Source organism: Stomoxys calcitrans, chromosome 2 (assembly GCF_963082655.1).
Source record: "Stomoxys calcitrans chromosome 2, idStoCalc2.1, whole genome shotgun sequence".
Lineage (NCBI taxonomy): Eukaryota > Metazoa > Arthropoda > Insecta > Diptera > Muscidae > Stomoxys > Stomoxys calcitrans.
In genome coordinates, this window is record NC_081553.1 from 208,042,691 (window position 1) to 208,057,711 (window position 15,021).

At 38.1% G+C, this 15,021-nt stretch overlaps 1 protein-coding gene across 1 annotated transcript; it reads right to left on the minus strand.

Annotated features, from left to right (window-relative positions):
* Positions 1–11,883, minus strand: LOC106083623 (sodium-coupled monocarboxylate transporter 2). Its single transcript, XM_013246766.2, has 10 exons — positions 11,570–11,883; positions 9,699–9,858; positions 8,883–9,000; positions 8,752–8,819; positions 5,624–5,775; positions 5,411–5,551; positions 1,449–1,557; positions 1,000–1,374; positions 739–896; positions 1–671 (listed from the first exon to the last, which is right to left on the minus strand). The coding sequence occupies exons 1-10, from the start codon at positions 11,779–11,781 to the stop codon at positions 341–343; spliced, it is 1,824 nt and encodes a 607-aa protein (XP_013102220.2). The 5' UTR covers positions 11,782–11,883; the 3' UTR covers positions 1–340.
* Between the last annotated feature and the right edge of the window lie 3,138 nt (positions 11,884–15,021).

The window sequence follows — 15,021 nt, forward strand, 5'->3', positions numbered from 1 at the left end:
ACAGTTAAGTGAGATATTTAACAATTTGTTGTTTTAAAAAAAACCATGTAAAAAGTCCTCAAAATAGATGTGTTTGGCTTTTGTGATACATTTTGGGGACTTGATAGGAGTCTTTTGCGTTTGAGGCGTTTTAATTTTATTTCAGGGACTCGCTCCTCTTCGGTTTTCGAGAATCTTTTGTCATGTTAGACAATGCTGAATTTTTGAAGTTTAGTTATGTATGCCTTATAAAATTTATTAATTAATTTAGCCTATATTTAAATATAATTGCACTAATGAAATACCATCTGGCATCTCTTTCCTAATCTGAGGATTTGAATAGAATTTTGTGAGGGATTTTTTACTTCTTATATGGCAGTTGTATGTGGGTATTTCCATCAGCTAGCGATGGGTGGGGCCTTTTCAAAGGTATACTTTCCATTTCCAAGGAGGAGCGCTGTATGAATCTGCCTATAAATGGGGCATATAAATTGGGATCATACTGCACATCCTCTTCTGGTTTCCAGACATAGCTCAGAGGTATGGCTGTTATCCAGACCAGAGCTGTACCGACCACCTGGTACCAATAGAATGAGATTTCGTAAATGGAAAAGGGTCGATTACTGCCAAATGCTGTGGTTATCAAAGGTACCTCATCTTTAGCCGAAATTGTATCTGCATGTACGGTAATGCTGAAAGTAATGCAAATATGTTCAATTTAGTTTAGAAAATGTTTTCTAAGAATATTGAGTGGCTTACACATTTTTAATTAGACCATAGAAATTATAGTTCTCACATCTATCTAAAGTGGTGGGCAATGGGTCATATTTGATGATGCCAGCTTTTATACGCATTTGAGCGTTAAGCACAATCCATATCATGACAGTCAAGCTAACGCCAATGGAGACGAGTATAGCCTATAGCAAGGGGAAAAACAAATTTCATTAAAAATTACAGGGAAAAGTAATTAGAAACAGAGCGTAGAAACAAAACTTTAACTATTAGATATCTCATTTTTACCTTTCCCGTAACCCTGGGTACAAGAACGCCCAATAGAAATACACCCACAACAGCTCCCGTATTAATGGCCATTATTGTGAGAATTGTTTGTAAAATTGAACTGAATTTCTCCACAACAAATCCACCTGCTATACAATAACATCCTGTGATCACCACGAATAGCCTCATAATGGCATTGGCCCGATTATCCGTGTGTCGTATAAAGGGTTTTATATAATCGAAATATACCACACCAGCCAAAGAATTCAAAGTTGCCGACATGGTACTAAGAGCTGCACTAAAGACGCATGAAATAAATACTCCGGGCATTCCTTTTAAATGGCCTACAACATCTTGCACAAAAAAGGGTACTATTTTGTCCGCTCTTTCCACCACCTACATATGTGGAAGAAAAATAACACAGAGTCTAAGAATATCAAAAAGGGTATGTTTTATTAATAGGAACTTACTCCGGCCAAAATCGGATCACAGCCAGCGTAGCGGGCAAACATTATAATACCAGTGAAGCAATTAAAGCCCAAGATCAAAAGTATTCCAATGGCTGCATAGATAAGGGCTCTGGTGATATAAAACAAAAACAGTTTTTTAGAATTACAAGAATAAAATGTTGATAAAACTTTTTATGGTTATTTAACTTTATGAAAAAAGGGGAAATTAATGTTTTTTAATCAGCTGAAAACCGCCAAATAATCCGTAAATATCGGGGCTTCCAATAAGGACTTGGCATGCCTGTGCCATTTCTTATGAAAAATTACTATTCAATAAATTGATTGTAACGTGTATTGTGGCGCACTCCTGTTGAAACCACATGTCATCAAGGTTCATATCATCTTATTCAGGCCAAAAATAATCAGTGAGCATGGTGCGGAAGCGTTGTCCATTCACGGTAACGTGACGATTGGTATCGTCGACGAAGAAGCATGGCCCAATGACGCCGCCGCCATGTAAACCGCATCAAACAGTTATTTTTAAACGCACCACTATAGGATGGGGGTATACTTATCTAGTCATCCTGTTTGTAAAACCTCGAAATATTCGTCGAAGACCCCTTAAGGTGTATATATTCTTGATCGTCTCGACGTACTGAGTCGATCTAGCCATGTCCGTCCGTCTGTCGAAATCATGATAGCGATCGAACGCGTAAAGCTAGCAGCTTGAAATTTTGCATTGTATTTCTTATTTATGTAGATCGTTGGGGATTGCAAATGGGCCCTATCGGTTCGGTTTAGCTATAGCTCCCATATAAATCGATCTCCCGATTTGATTTCCTGAGCCCCTGGAAGCCTCAATTTTTGTCGATTTGGTTAAAATTTTTAAAGATAGTGTTTTATTTTGACTTCACACAGCTGTGCCAAGTACGGCCCAAATCGGTCTATAATCTGATATAGCTCCCACATAAACCAATCTCCCGATTTGACTTCTTGAGCCCTTACACAATCGCAAATTTTGTCTGATTTGGCTGAAATTTTAACAACTGTACCAAGTAAAGTCCAAGTCGGCATATAATCTGGTATAGCTCTTATCTGCCGATTTGACTTTTTGAGTCCTTAGGTTAGGTTAAGTTGAAAGTAGTTCGGCCGGGCCGAATCTTATATACCCTCCACCATGGATCGCATTTGTCGAGTTCTTTTCCCGGCATCTCTTCTTAGGCAAAAAAGGATATAAGAAAAGATTTGCTCTGCTATTAGAGCGATATCAATATATGGTCCGGTTTGGACCACAATTAAATTATATGTTGGAGACCTGTGTAAAATGTCAGCCAATTCGAATAAGAATTGCGCCCTTTGGGGGCTCAAGAAGTAAAATAGAGAGATCGATTTATATGGGAGCTGTATCGGGCTATAGACCGATTCAGACCATAATAAACACGTATGTTGATGGTCATGAGACAATCCGTCGTACAAAATTTCAAGCAAATCGGATAATAATTGCGATCTCTAGAGGCTGAAGAAGTTAAGAACCCAGATCGGTTTATATGACAGCTATATCAAGTTATGGACCGATTTGAATCATACTTGGTACAGTTGTTGGAAATCATAACAAAATACTACGTGCAAAATTTCAGCCAAATCGGATAAGAATTGCGCCCTCTAGAGGCTCAAGAAGTCAAGACCCAAGATCGGTTTATATGGCAGCTATGTCAGGTTATAGACCGATTTGAATCATACTTGGCACAGTTGTTGTATATTATAACAAAACACGTCGTGCAAAATTTTATTCCAATCGGATAAGAATTGCGCCCTCTAGAGGCTCAAGAAGTCAAGACCCCAGATCGGTTTATATGACAGCTATATCAAAACATGGACCGATATGGCCCATTTACAATACCAACCGACCTACACTAATAAGAAGTATTTGTGCAAAATTTCAAGCGGCTAGCTTTACTCCTTCGAAAATTAGCGCGCTTTCGACAGACAGACGGACGGACGGACATGGCTAGATCGACATAAAATGTCACGGCGATCAAGTATATATACTTTATGGGGTCTCAGACGAATATTTCGAGTAGTTACAAACAGAATGTCGAAATTAGTATACCCCCCATCCTATGGTGGAGGGTATAAAAAGGGTGCAGATATGAATCCGCCCCATGCCGCTATGAACCTACACCTAAGCTAGTGATCGGCTTGTTGTACGCTCTAAAAACTAAAAAGTAATCTCGAAAAAGAAAATTTAAAGTTAGGAATTCCGTTCTACTTACAAAATCCTTTATTGTTTTTCATACCACTCCCCCAAGTTGGTTCTTGTCTGGTATCGTGTCCCCACCTAAGTTCCGGTGCCTGTTAGCCGCGAAAGTCAGGCAATGACATAGGAAATGCTTCAACGTCTCATCACCTTCCCCACATGCCCTATACAAGCTGGCCGCACCGATTTTACAAATCCATCCTCAATCCATTCTCCCATCGCCTTAAGTCTCATAGCTGCAGTGGCTGCCTCATATTTCATCTGTATGTCAATGGGTCGGATATCTAGAATAGTCTCCAGGTCCCCTTGGGGGCGTGGTCCTCATCGCTCCGCCTATGCCAAGACAACATGTTCTCTGAACTTGTTGTATGGTCCTAACGTTGCACTTTTTCTTCATAGCAGTCCACCAAACTACTGGGGCGTAAGTAAGTATTGGTCTAATCACGCTTCTGTAGAGCCAGTCGACTATCGTCGGATTCAGGCCCCATTTCGAGCCTACAGCCCGTCTACAAAGTGTCCAACATCTGTGGCCCTTCTCAGCATGCTCCTGAATGTGACACTTCCAATTAAGTGTTCTATCCAAATTCCCTCCTAAGTATTTGAACTTGTCAGATATCGAAATCGTTTTATTGAGGAAACGTGGTGCGTCAAATTGGCCAATCTTCGACTTCCTCGTGAACAGGCATATTTCAGTCTTCTCTGGGTTAACATTGAGACCCATTGGTCTAGCGGAGTTATATGCCAAATGCAAGACCCTATCGACCATAACTGGTTCGGACCCTTACCCCCAAGAAGTATTATAACATCGTCTGCATAACAGACGGGTTCAAATCCCTCCTCAGTCAATTATGGTAGTCACCCTAAGGAATGGCGATAAAATGCCCCCTGTGGCGTGCCCTATGCTACTTTCTCCATTATATATATGTCATGGGACCCGTAATTTATCCACCTGTTCCTTAGCATATGGTCTAAGGATTCGATCCATGTGTGGCACATTATTAAACGCCCCTCGATGTCAATGCAAACCGCCAATGTGTACGTCTTGACATCGAACGATTCTTCCAATGACTTGAAATAGCACCAAAGAAAATAGGCCAGAGGCGTCAAATCGCACGAACGAAGCGGCCAATCGACTGGGGCATTTCTTGAGATAACACAGCTCATCAAACTTACTCTTTAATAAATCGATTTTAACGTGTGCAGTGTGGCACCGTCCTGTTAAAACCACATGTCATCCAGGTCCATATCTTTTCAGGCTAAAAACTAATCAGTGAGCTTGGTGCGGTGGTGTTGTCCTTTCATAGTAACGTGACGATTGTAACGTCGACGAAGAAGTATGGCCCAATGACGCCGCCGGCATGCACACAGTTATTTTTTGTGGATAAAGTGTTGATTCGTGAAGATTGATTTGGACTTTCACCTGACCGTTGACGCATATTTTGCTTATTGACGAACCCATTGAGTAAAAAATGGGACTCGTCACTGGAGATGATTTCGCTCCTAAGGTATGATTTGCAGACGTTGTTCGTTCGTGTACTTTACGATGGTGAAAATGTTGAGTTTATTGAATAAATTGACAGTGGCAGTTCGATGTAATAGTGCGTTCACACAGATTAAATGCAAAGTTTTCAAGTCCCTATTGTAAAACCCTTTACTTCAAAAGGCATTTAATTTGACTTTTGAGGTATTTTCTCAGATGAAATATTATTTTACAAGTAATATTTACCTTTTGGCTTTTTCCAAACTGGGCAGCGAGACAATTCTTTGTACACAGCTCTGATTAAGACCAATATGACCAACCCACAGCAAAATTCCTCCATTGAAGAGTCCCAAAACTGTGGTACGTACACGAGGATCTAAACCGAAACTTTTTTGAAATGAAATAAAATTTTAAACTTTTTTTACACAATCCCTTTAAAAACCTATTTAGTGTACTTACTATAAATCGAAACGCCCACCTTCTGCGGCATTTTCAATAACTTGGCTCAATCCACCAACTTTAAATATACCTGAGATGCCTACGATCACAACCGAAGAAATCATAATTCCAGCCTGAACAACATCCGTCCAAACGACAGCTTTAATGCCTCCCTAGAAGTTGAAGAACATAAAAGAAACATGTAATGGGTGGACTAAAAAACTTGAGATATGACGTTACACAGACGACGGTTTTTGCCAAAATAGAATATGAGGCGCAAGAAGTTGCAGATGATGCAGAGTATACGTTTTGCCACTGCGAGCGCTGATTCGAAATACGCTGGGAACTAGAAATAGGGACTAACGACGTTTCGCCTGGGATAAAAGTCCGAAGGAAGTTGGAGAACGAGATGAACTGGAAGGCGCTGATGGGATACGAATTACTACGTAGGAAGAAGATGAACCAGGACGCAGCGGCGTTGAGTATAATGGAAGTGTTGCGATTTTGTCGGGGCCCGTCGTCTCAGACGACTTGGCGAGGATTACATTCGAGACAGACTACGCATTTGACGGGTAGCTCTCCTCCTAGCCTTGTCTCTCTCGGGATGCTTAATGAATTGGCGATTGAACAACCTCGCGCATCTTTTCGGGTCATCACACTCGCTCATCTACGAGTACCGCTGCCTAGGCCGGAAAATTGGAAAGCTCTTGGGGTATTATACCGGCTGTTATAAATCGTGTGGCTATTAAGGCCTAAACAGAATGAGTGCGTTGAGGATCGTCGCGTTGAAAGCGTCGAAGTTGAAAATTTTTTAGCTTTTTCTAGTTGCTTTTGTGGAATTTGTGTGCAGAGTTGTATTTTTGCAACACGACGCTCAAAAGTTTTGGCCTTTACTAATGCCCTTCTATGTATATAGTAATTGCAATATGTCATATATCAGTTGACAAATACATGTCGTCTAATAGCACCTTTAATGGGTTTTGGCAGGGAATATTTGACACTTCGGAAACGTCATTGCAAATGTCAAAGCACAAAAGTATACGTCGTAGTTTAAAAACGAATGTTATGAGAATTGTAGCCATTGTAGCGGCAAAATAATGGTAAATGTAAATTTTTCTCTTTATTAATTTTTTTACCCACCACCAAAAGATTAATTAATTGAGTCATTCCGTTTGCAACTTATCGAATTATCCATTTTCGACCCCATAAAGTATATAGATTCTTGATAGTCGTATAAATCTAAGACGATCTAGCCATGTACGTCCGTCTAATCTTCTGTATGTTGAAACAGCGCTGAAGTTTTTAAAAATAGGGATGTTGAGCTGAGATTTTGCAAAAATTCTTTTTTGTTCATAGGAAGGTTAAGTTCGAAGATGGACTATATCGGACTATATCTCGATATAGCCTCCACAATTGTGAAATTCGGCACAATGAGCTGTGTTAGATTCGCCGACCATCGTACCGAGTATGTTATAGATTGGGCTATATTTGGATATGGCTGCCATATATACTGATCTCCCGATTAAAGGTTTTGGGCCCTTAAATGACGCATTTACTGTCCGATTTTTTGTTCTGTATTCTATATGGTTCAAATTAGTCAATATTTGCTTATAGCTGTCATGAAGACCGATCTCCCGATTTAAATTCTCGGAACCACAAAAACGCATTTATTACTCGATTTCGCAATAATTTAGCACAATGAGTATGGTCTAGATCATTTTATATTTGGATATAACTGCATACCGATCTCCCGATTAAAAGTCTTGAATCCTCAAAAGACGCATTTATTGTCCGATTTCACTGAAATTTTGCAAACTGAGTTGTGTTAAGCTCTTCGACATTCGTGCTCTATATGGTCTCGATTGGTTACAAATTGAATATAGCTGTCATATATGCCACACTCCTGATTTTAGTCGAGGGGCCAAAAATAGCGCAATTATTACCCGATTTTGGCGAAATTTGACTCAATTAGTTGTGTTAGGTCCCTTGACAATCAAAGCGAGTATGGCTTAGATCGGGCTATATTTAGATATAGCTGTCATATATACCGATCTCCCGATTAAAGGCCTTGGCCCCTTGGGCAAAATGAATTGTGTTAGGCTCTTTGACATTCGTAACTCAGATCTACCGATTTAAGGTCTTGATCCCACAAAAGGCTCATTTATTTTCGGATTTATTGGTTGCCCAAAAAGTAAATGCGGATTTTTTAAAAGAAAGTAAATGCATTTTTAATAAAACTTAGAATGAACTTTAATCAAATATACTTTTTTTACACTTTTTTTCTAAAGCAAGCTAAAAGTAACAGCTGACAACGCCGACTATATGAAAAATCCGCAATTACTTTTTGGGCAACCCAATATTTGAATTTGGCACAATGAGGTGTGTTAGACTCTTCGGTATCCGTGCTCTCTATGGTCAATATTTGGACACAAAAGGCGCATGGATTACCCGATTTCGCTGAAATATGCCAAAATTTGTTGTGTTGGTCTCATCCGTTGATCAGATCGATCTATATTTTGGTACAGCAGTCATATATACCAATCTTCCGATTTTAGCCCGCGGGCCACAAAATGCGCATTTATTACCCGATTTCGTTAAATTTATATTTATCATATAGACTAATCACCCGCGTTTTTAGTTATCCGATTTGTCTGAAATTTTCCACGAAGTGTTTAGCTTTGACCATCAACAACGATGTTAAGTATAGTCCAAATCGGTTCACAACCTGATATAGCTCCAATAGAAACCGATCTCCTGATTATATTTCTTGAGACTCTAGAGGGAGCAATTCTTATTCGATTTTGCTGAAATTTTGCACAGCGAATTCTTTAAACATATGTGTTAAATATTGCCTAAATCGGTCTATAACCTGGTATAGCTCCTATATAAATCAACCTCCAAATTTTATTTTTTGAGCCACTATAGGGCGCATTTCTATCCGATTTGGCTGAAATTTGGACAATGAATTCCACTTTGGTCTCCAACAGTCATACCAAGTATGGCCGCAATCGGTTCATAACTTGGAATAGCTAAAATACCATAGCAATTCTTATCCATTATCCTTTGTTTGTCTATAAGAGATATCGGCCATAGAACTAGACAAATGGTATCCATGGCTCTTAGCACATTTTTACTTGTTTTTTACTCACCAACATTGTATAGAATATGCATATGGAACAAACTATCGAATTGATAATGTGAATATTAATGCCAGTAACTGAAAAAAAATCATCGGTATTATGAGATTTATAGCAATGCAAAGAAATTTTTCTGAGTGTACCTTGAGCAAAAGCAAGAGATGGAACAAACATGAAAACTGGCAACATTAAAATGGCACTGAAAACAAAGGCGGCGGTGACAAATCGTCTGGTATGTTTATTGAAACGTATTTGAAGATACTGCAAATGGTAGGAAAATAAAAAAAGACATTCGATATAAGTATATTTCAAAGTTATCGTTTTAGGGGTTTGTTAAATTAGCTGATTTTATAGGAGTAATTTAACAGCTGATTTTGATGGCTGACATGAAATTTGTTCAAATTTGCACAAAATTGTTAATGGAAGTCGTTCGCCCGCAGAAGATTGATTGCGTGCAAATATCTACTGGAGAATTTTTTCCCAGCAGGAATTTAAAACTTTGAACAGCTGTTTGGTGAACACCAGCTGTTTTCTTCAAATAAATTGAAATAGAAGATACGAAAGGCTGTTCCTACTCTCCTGCAAAAAATTACTAGAAAAGTACGCGAACAGACTTATGTGTTGTTAGGTAAGGTTCATCTGATGGCCGATTTAAAAGCTTAGTTAAAAAAGTACGCGAACAGACCTAAGTGCTGTTAGGTTAGGTTCATCTGATAGCTGACTTAAAAGCTTAGTTAACTTCGAACTTAAGATAAGGTCACTTTGCAAAGTGGGCATTGGCTAGTTTTTTTTTGCCCACAATGTAAGTATACTGAGGTATGACAATACATATGTATTCCTAAATGTTTTGATGTTCTCTAAGATTCTCCAGAGAAATGCAGTCCATCACTAAAATGGAGTTGTGTTTTGGGGTTTTCAACTTTGTTGCCCAGATCTTATTAATTTAAAAAAAATATTACCTCATAACAATTTGATATGTTGTTGTTATAGAATACCGGTATAATGATATAATTTAGCATGGGAACCACCGGAATAATTGACAGCACTAGAAATATATAGCCAAAACCAAATGAGTAGCTCTCTGCGGGCACAGCCATTATGGCAATTGCTGAAAGTTGACTGAAAAAATGGAAGAAAATAGAAAATAAATTGCTAATAATATTTTAATACAAATGCATATTAAGGAAACTTTCAAAATATCAAAGGGTTTTGTTCGATTCAAGTTTTATACTCAATGATAAGGGATATCCTTTTAATTGCCGGACCGAAAGGTGTGACAACTCTTTGGGGAAAAGTATTTTAATATAATTTTAATAACAATTTGGTTTCATTATACCCACCACCATAGGATTGGGGTATACTAATCTAGTCATTCCGTTTGTAACACCTCGAAATATTGATCTGAGATCCCATAAAGTGTATATATTCTTGATCGCCTCGACGTTCTGAGTCGATCTAGCCTTGTCCGTTTCTCCGTCTGTCCAAATCACGATAGCTGTCGAACGCGTAAAGCTAGCCGCTTGAAATTTTGCCCAGATATTTTATATATACTTTAGGTCGTTGGGGATAAGGCCATATTGGTTCAGATTTAGATATAGCTCGCCTATAAACCGATCCCCTGTTTTGACTTCTTGAGCCGCTGGAAGGCGCAATTTTTGTCCGATTTGGCTGAAATTTTGCACGTAAAGTTCCGTTACGACTTTCGACAACTGGTCTATAACCTTCCGACAAATAGGTATATAACCTGATATAGCTTCCACATAAACCGGCCTTCCAATTTGACTTCTTGAGCCCTTGGAAGGCGCAATTTGTGTCCGATTTGGCTGAAATTTTGCATATGGTGTTCTGTTATGACTCCCAACAACTGTGCGTACGGTCTAAATCGGTCTATATAAAGCTTTCATATATACCGATCGATCAATATGTATATTGGGTTGCCCAAAAGTAATTGCGGATTTCATATATGTAGTCGGCGTTGAAAAATTTTTTCACAGCTTATGACTCTGTAATTGCATTCTTTCTTCTGTCAGTTGTCAGCTGTTACTTTTAGCTTGCTTTAGAAAAAAAGTGTAAAAAAAGTATATTTGATTAAAGTTCATTCTAAGTTTTATTGAAAATGCATTTACTTTCTTTTAAAAAATCCGCAATTACTTTTTGGGCAACCCATAATTAGTTGGTTTCAGCTGTGAGTTAAGTGCAAATTGAAGTGAATACAATTCAAATAATTCAAATTTATTTTGACAAAATCTATAATGAATTTTGAAAAAAAAATGTATTTATTTAAGTTTTATGTAGTTTTTGTGTATGTAAAGTTGTTTTGTAGGTTATTTAAAAATAGTTTTTTACTTGTTTGCAATGTTAACAGGATGCACTGAATTTATTGCTACCTCTAATGCCTTTGGACGGTGTGGCTAGGCAAATTGCTGCTACCACTCCCGTGAGGCCAAGGGAGCTTTCTCTTTGGTCATGTGGCGGCTACGGGCACTGTGTTATCCTTGATACAAAATCCGATGTTCCAGGCAGTGTGGATTACACTCTACCTGAGTCGCTTTTTGATAAAAAGTACTGTACCGATTGGAACTACGATATGCCTGGTAATAGAAGTGACATAGACTTCTTTCTATACGGATGGTTCCGTACTAGATGACCAGGCGGGCTTGAATTGTACTCCTAAGAACTGGTACTGGCCATATCGACCTGGCAAAGTCCAATTTATCCATTACAATAAAAATGTTGAATAATTGATGCAAATTTGAGTGTTTTATTATATTATAAAAAATATCTCAAAAAGTTACTTCTTAGATTATTTAACATAGATTTATTAACTTACCTTGCTACCAAAGATATGGCAATGGGAATAGTTTTCATATTCTTGCCACCCATCAAATATTCATCGGTGGTATTTTTCGATTTCGAAAAGAAGCCAAAGTAAACACCAATACCAGCTGATATCATTAACATGAAAGCGAAGACAATGTAATCGATAACACCGAAGGTGAAAGATTTCGCCGCATTTTCCAATATATTTTGAGACATTTTCATTAGAGTTTTAGAGGTGAGAGAGCGAGATATGTTTTTACGAAGTATTTTCTTTATTTAATTTTTTTTTTTCACATTGCCAATTAAGTGTTGCTAACGTTTTGACAATCCGTTAACCACTACGAATGATCTGTTAATGTGGATTACCAGATGACTTCTGAATTTTTACATTGCAATCCTACTCCTCGACGCCATGATAAAAAACAAGCTTTATTTGATTTTTGGTAGAAATATAAATTAAATCTTATCTTTTAGATAAAATTGTGCGCACATATGCGTATCATATTAGCATATGAACATCTGTACGAAGCTGTACATTCACTTTCTAAAAGGAAGTTGAGTTAACACCCTTTTAATCGTTTGGCCATAATTTCTAATTGGCATTATAAATTTAAAGTTAATTTAGCTAACTTTGTAGATAAAGAGAATTCATTATCTTCGAAATTTCTCCTATTCATACAGGGTTGATGTAGTTTGCATAGCTTTTTATACCCACCACCATAGGATGGGGGTATACTAATCAAGTCATTCCGTTTGTAATACTTCGGAATATTGATCTGCGACCCCATAAAGTATATATATTCTTCATCGTCTCGGCATTCTGAGTCGATCTAGCCATGTCCGTCTGTTTGTCGAAATCACGATAGCGGTCGAACGCGTAAAGCTAACCGCATGAATGAATTTTGCACATATACTTACGATTGATGTAGGTCGTTGGGGATTGCAAATGGGCCATATCGGTTCAGATTTGGATATAGCCTCCATATAAACCGATTCCTAGACTTGACTTCTTGAGCCCCTAGAAGCCTCAATTTTCATCCCATTTGGCTCAAGTTATGACCTTCCACAACTATGCCAAGTATAAAACGAATTTGAATTCTTGAGCCCTTAGATGCCTCACTTTTCATCAGATTTGGCTGAAATTTGGAACAAAGACTTGCGTTATGACTTTCAATATCTATGCCAAGTATGATTTTAATCGGTCAATAAACAGGTATAGCCCCCATATAATCCAATCCCCAGATTTGCTTTCATGAGCCCCCTCCCGTCTGATTTGACTGAAATTTGGAACAAATAATAAGGTTATGATTTTCAACAAACATGCCAAGTATGACCCGAATCGGTGTATAAACAGATGTAGCTTCCATATAAACCGATCTCCGGATTTGACTTCTTAAACCCTTAGATGCTTCACTTTTCATCTGATTTGGCTGAAATTTGGAACAAAGACTTGCGTTATGACTTTCAATATCAATGCCAAGTATGACCCGAATTCGTTTATAAACAGATATAGCTTCCATATAAACCGATTCCCGGATTTGACTTTCTATGCCCTTAGAAGCCTCAATTTTCACCTGATTTGGCTGAAATTTGGCCCAAAAATCTATCTTCAAACTTACAACATCAGTGCAAATTTTTATCCCAATCAGTCAATATGGTGATAAAGGCCCCCCTAAGTACCGATATGCCGATATGACTTCTTGAGACCAAAGTATTTAAAATACCAACTCAGTTAATAAGGGCACATATTTAGTGGATTCCATGGTGGTGGGTACCCAAGAATCGGCCCAACCGAACTTAGCTTGCTCTTACTTGTTTATGTTTCTAACATTTGGCTTTCCAGTGTGACGCAGAAGTAGCATCCCCCCTTTATCGTGAAAATAAAACAAGTAACAAGTAAAAAGGCATTAAGTTCGGCCGGGTCGAACTTTGGATACCCACCACATCGGGTATATATGTAAACCACCTTTCGTCATAATCCGGTCTAAAATGCATTATTTATGCACCCGTAGCAGCTATATCGCAATATGGTCGAATTTGGATCCAATTTATCGCGGACATTGAGTACAGTCTTGGTTTATTTGGCAGCTATATCCAAATATAGACCGTCTGAACAACTCACTGTCATAAATTTCAGCGAAATCGGACAAAAATGCCCCTTTTTATGGATCTAAAACTTTAAATCGAGAGATCGGTCTATACGGCAGCTATATCCAAATCTGGACCGATCTGGGCCAAATTGAAAAAAGACGTCGAAGGGCATAACACAACTCACGGTCTTAAATTTCAGCAAAATCGGATAATAAATGTGGCTTATATGGGCCTAAGAGCTCAAATCATCAGATCGGTCTATATGGTGGCTATATTAAGATATAGTCCGATATAGCCCATCTTTCGAACTTAACCTGCCTAAGGACAAAAAAAGAATCTGTGCAAAGTTTCAGCTCAATAACTCTATTTTTAAAGACTGTAGCGTGAGTTCAATAGACAGATGGACAGACATTGCTAGATCGTCTTAGATTTTAACGACGGTCAAGAATTTCTATACTTTATAGCGTTGGAAATGGATAATTTCACACTTATAAACTTGGAAATATTTTGAAGCAATCAAATCGCTTTGATTGAAGCCTCAAGGGTCCAAGAAGTGAAATCCGTGAATTGGATTATATTATGGACCTATCTGAGTGGGAGTTGGTGGGAGTTTTGAAGGGCATAGGTGTACTTTAACAGTCAAATCGGATGAAATTCTACGGGCTTAAAAAGTCAAATCTGGGAAACGGATTACATATCCAAATCTGAACCGAAATGGTCTAACGCCTTCATCAATAAGAGGTATCAACGCTAAATTTCAAGCGGATGTTTCTATTCTTTCGCGATTTTGACTGGCGCTCAGACAGATGGACGGTCATGGATGAACTCAGAATTCCAAGACGATCAAAAATGTATATATACTTTATAGGGTCAGAGATCAATATGTCAATACTACTTAATTAGTTTAGCTGTATTTATCTCTTTGCAAATTTGTCGGCATTTAACAGTTTTTGTAAAACTTCTCCTTAAAAGGTGTCGATCTACGACACGTCGCAAAGTGGTTCGAAAACCCTTCTTTCAAAAATGTATTACTTCTACTTCAGAGGAGACATTTCCAACAGGATGGTTAGTTTAGGTTTAAATGGCAGTCTGCCATCAGACTCACTTAGAAGTTTTAGTCCATTGTGATACAACAGATGATTTTTTAGTTATTATCTTTTTGGCAACACCGGTTTATACAGCTCACGCACGTTTCGTGTTTTGTTTCACTCTCAAACATCTTCAGTTTGGTCTATATTTAACCATGAATTGTCTTACAAATGAACAATGCTAGCAAATTATTGAATTTTATTATCAAAATGCGTGCTCTGTTAAGAAAGTTTATCGCGCGCTCTTTTATTTTACCACGAAGCTAATTTTTGGCTCAATGGG

Coding starts and splice junctions, on each gene's coding strand:
- LOC106083623 (XM_013246766.2), bottom strand. CDS start 11,781: ATGAAAATGTCTCAAAATATATTGGAAAATGCGGCGAAATCTTTCACC. Junction 5,776..8,751: donor GCATATTCTATACAATGTTG/GTGAGTAAAAAA, acceptor TTCAACTTCTAG/GGAGGCATTAAAGCTGTCGT. Junction 672..738: donor TATGGTCTAATTAAAAATGT/GTAAGCCACTCA, acceptor CATTACTTTCAG/CATTACCGTACATGCAGATA.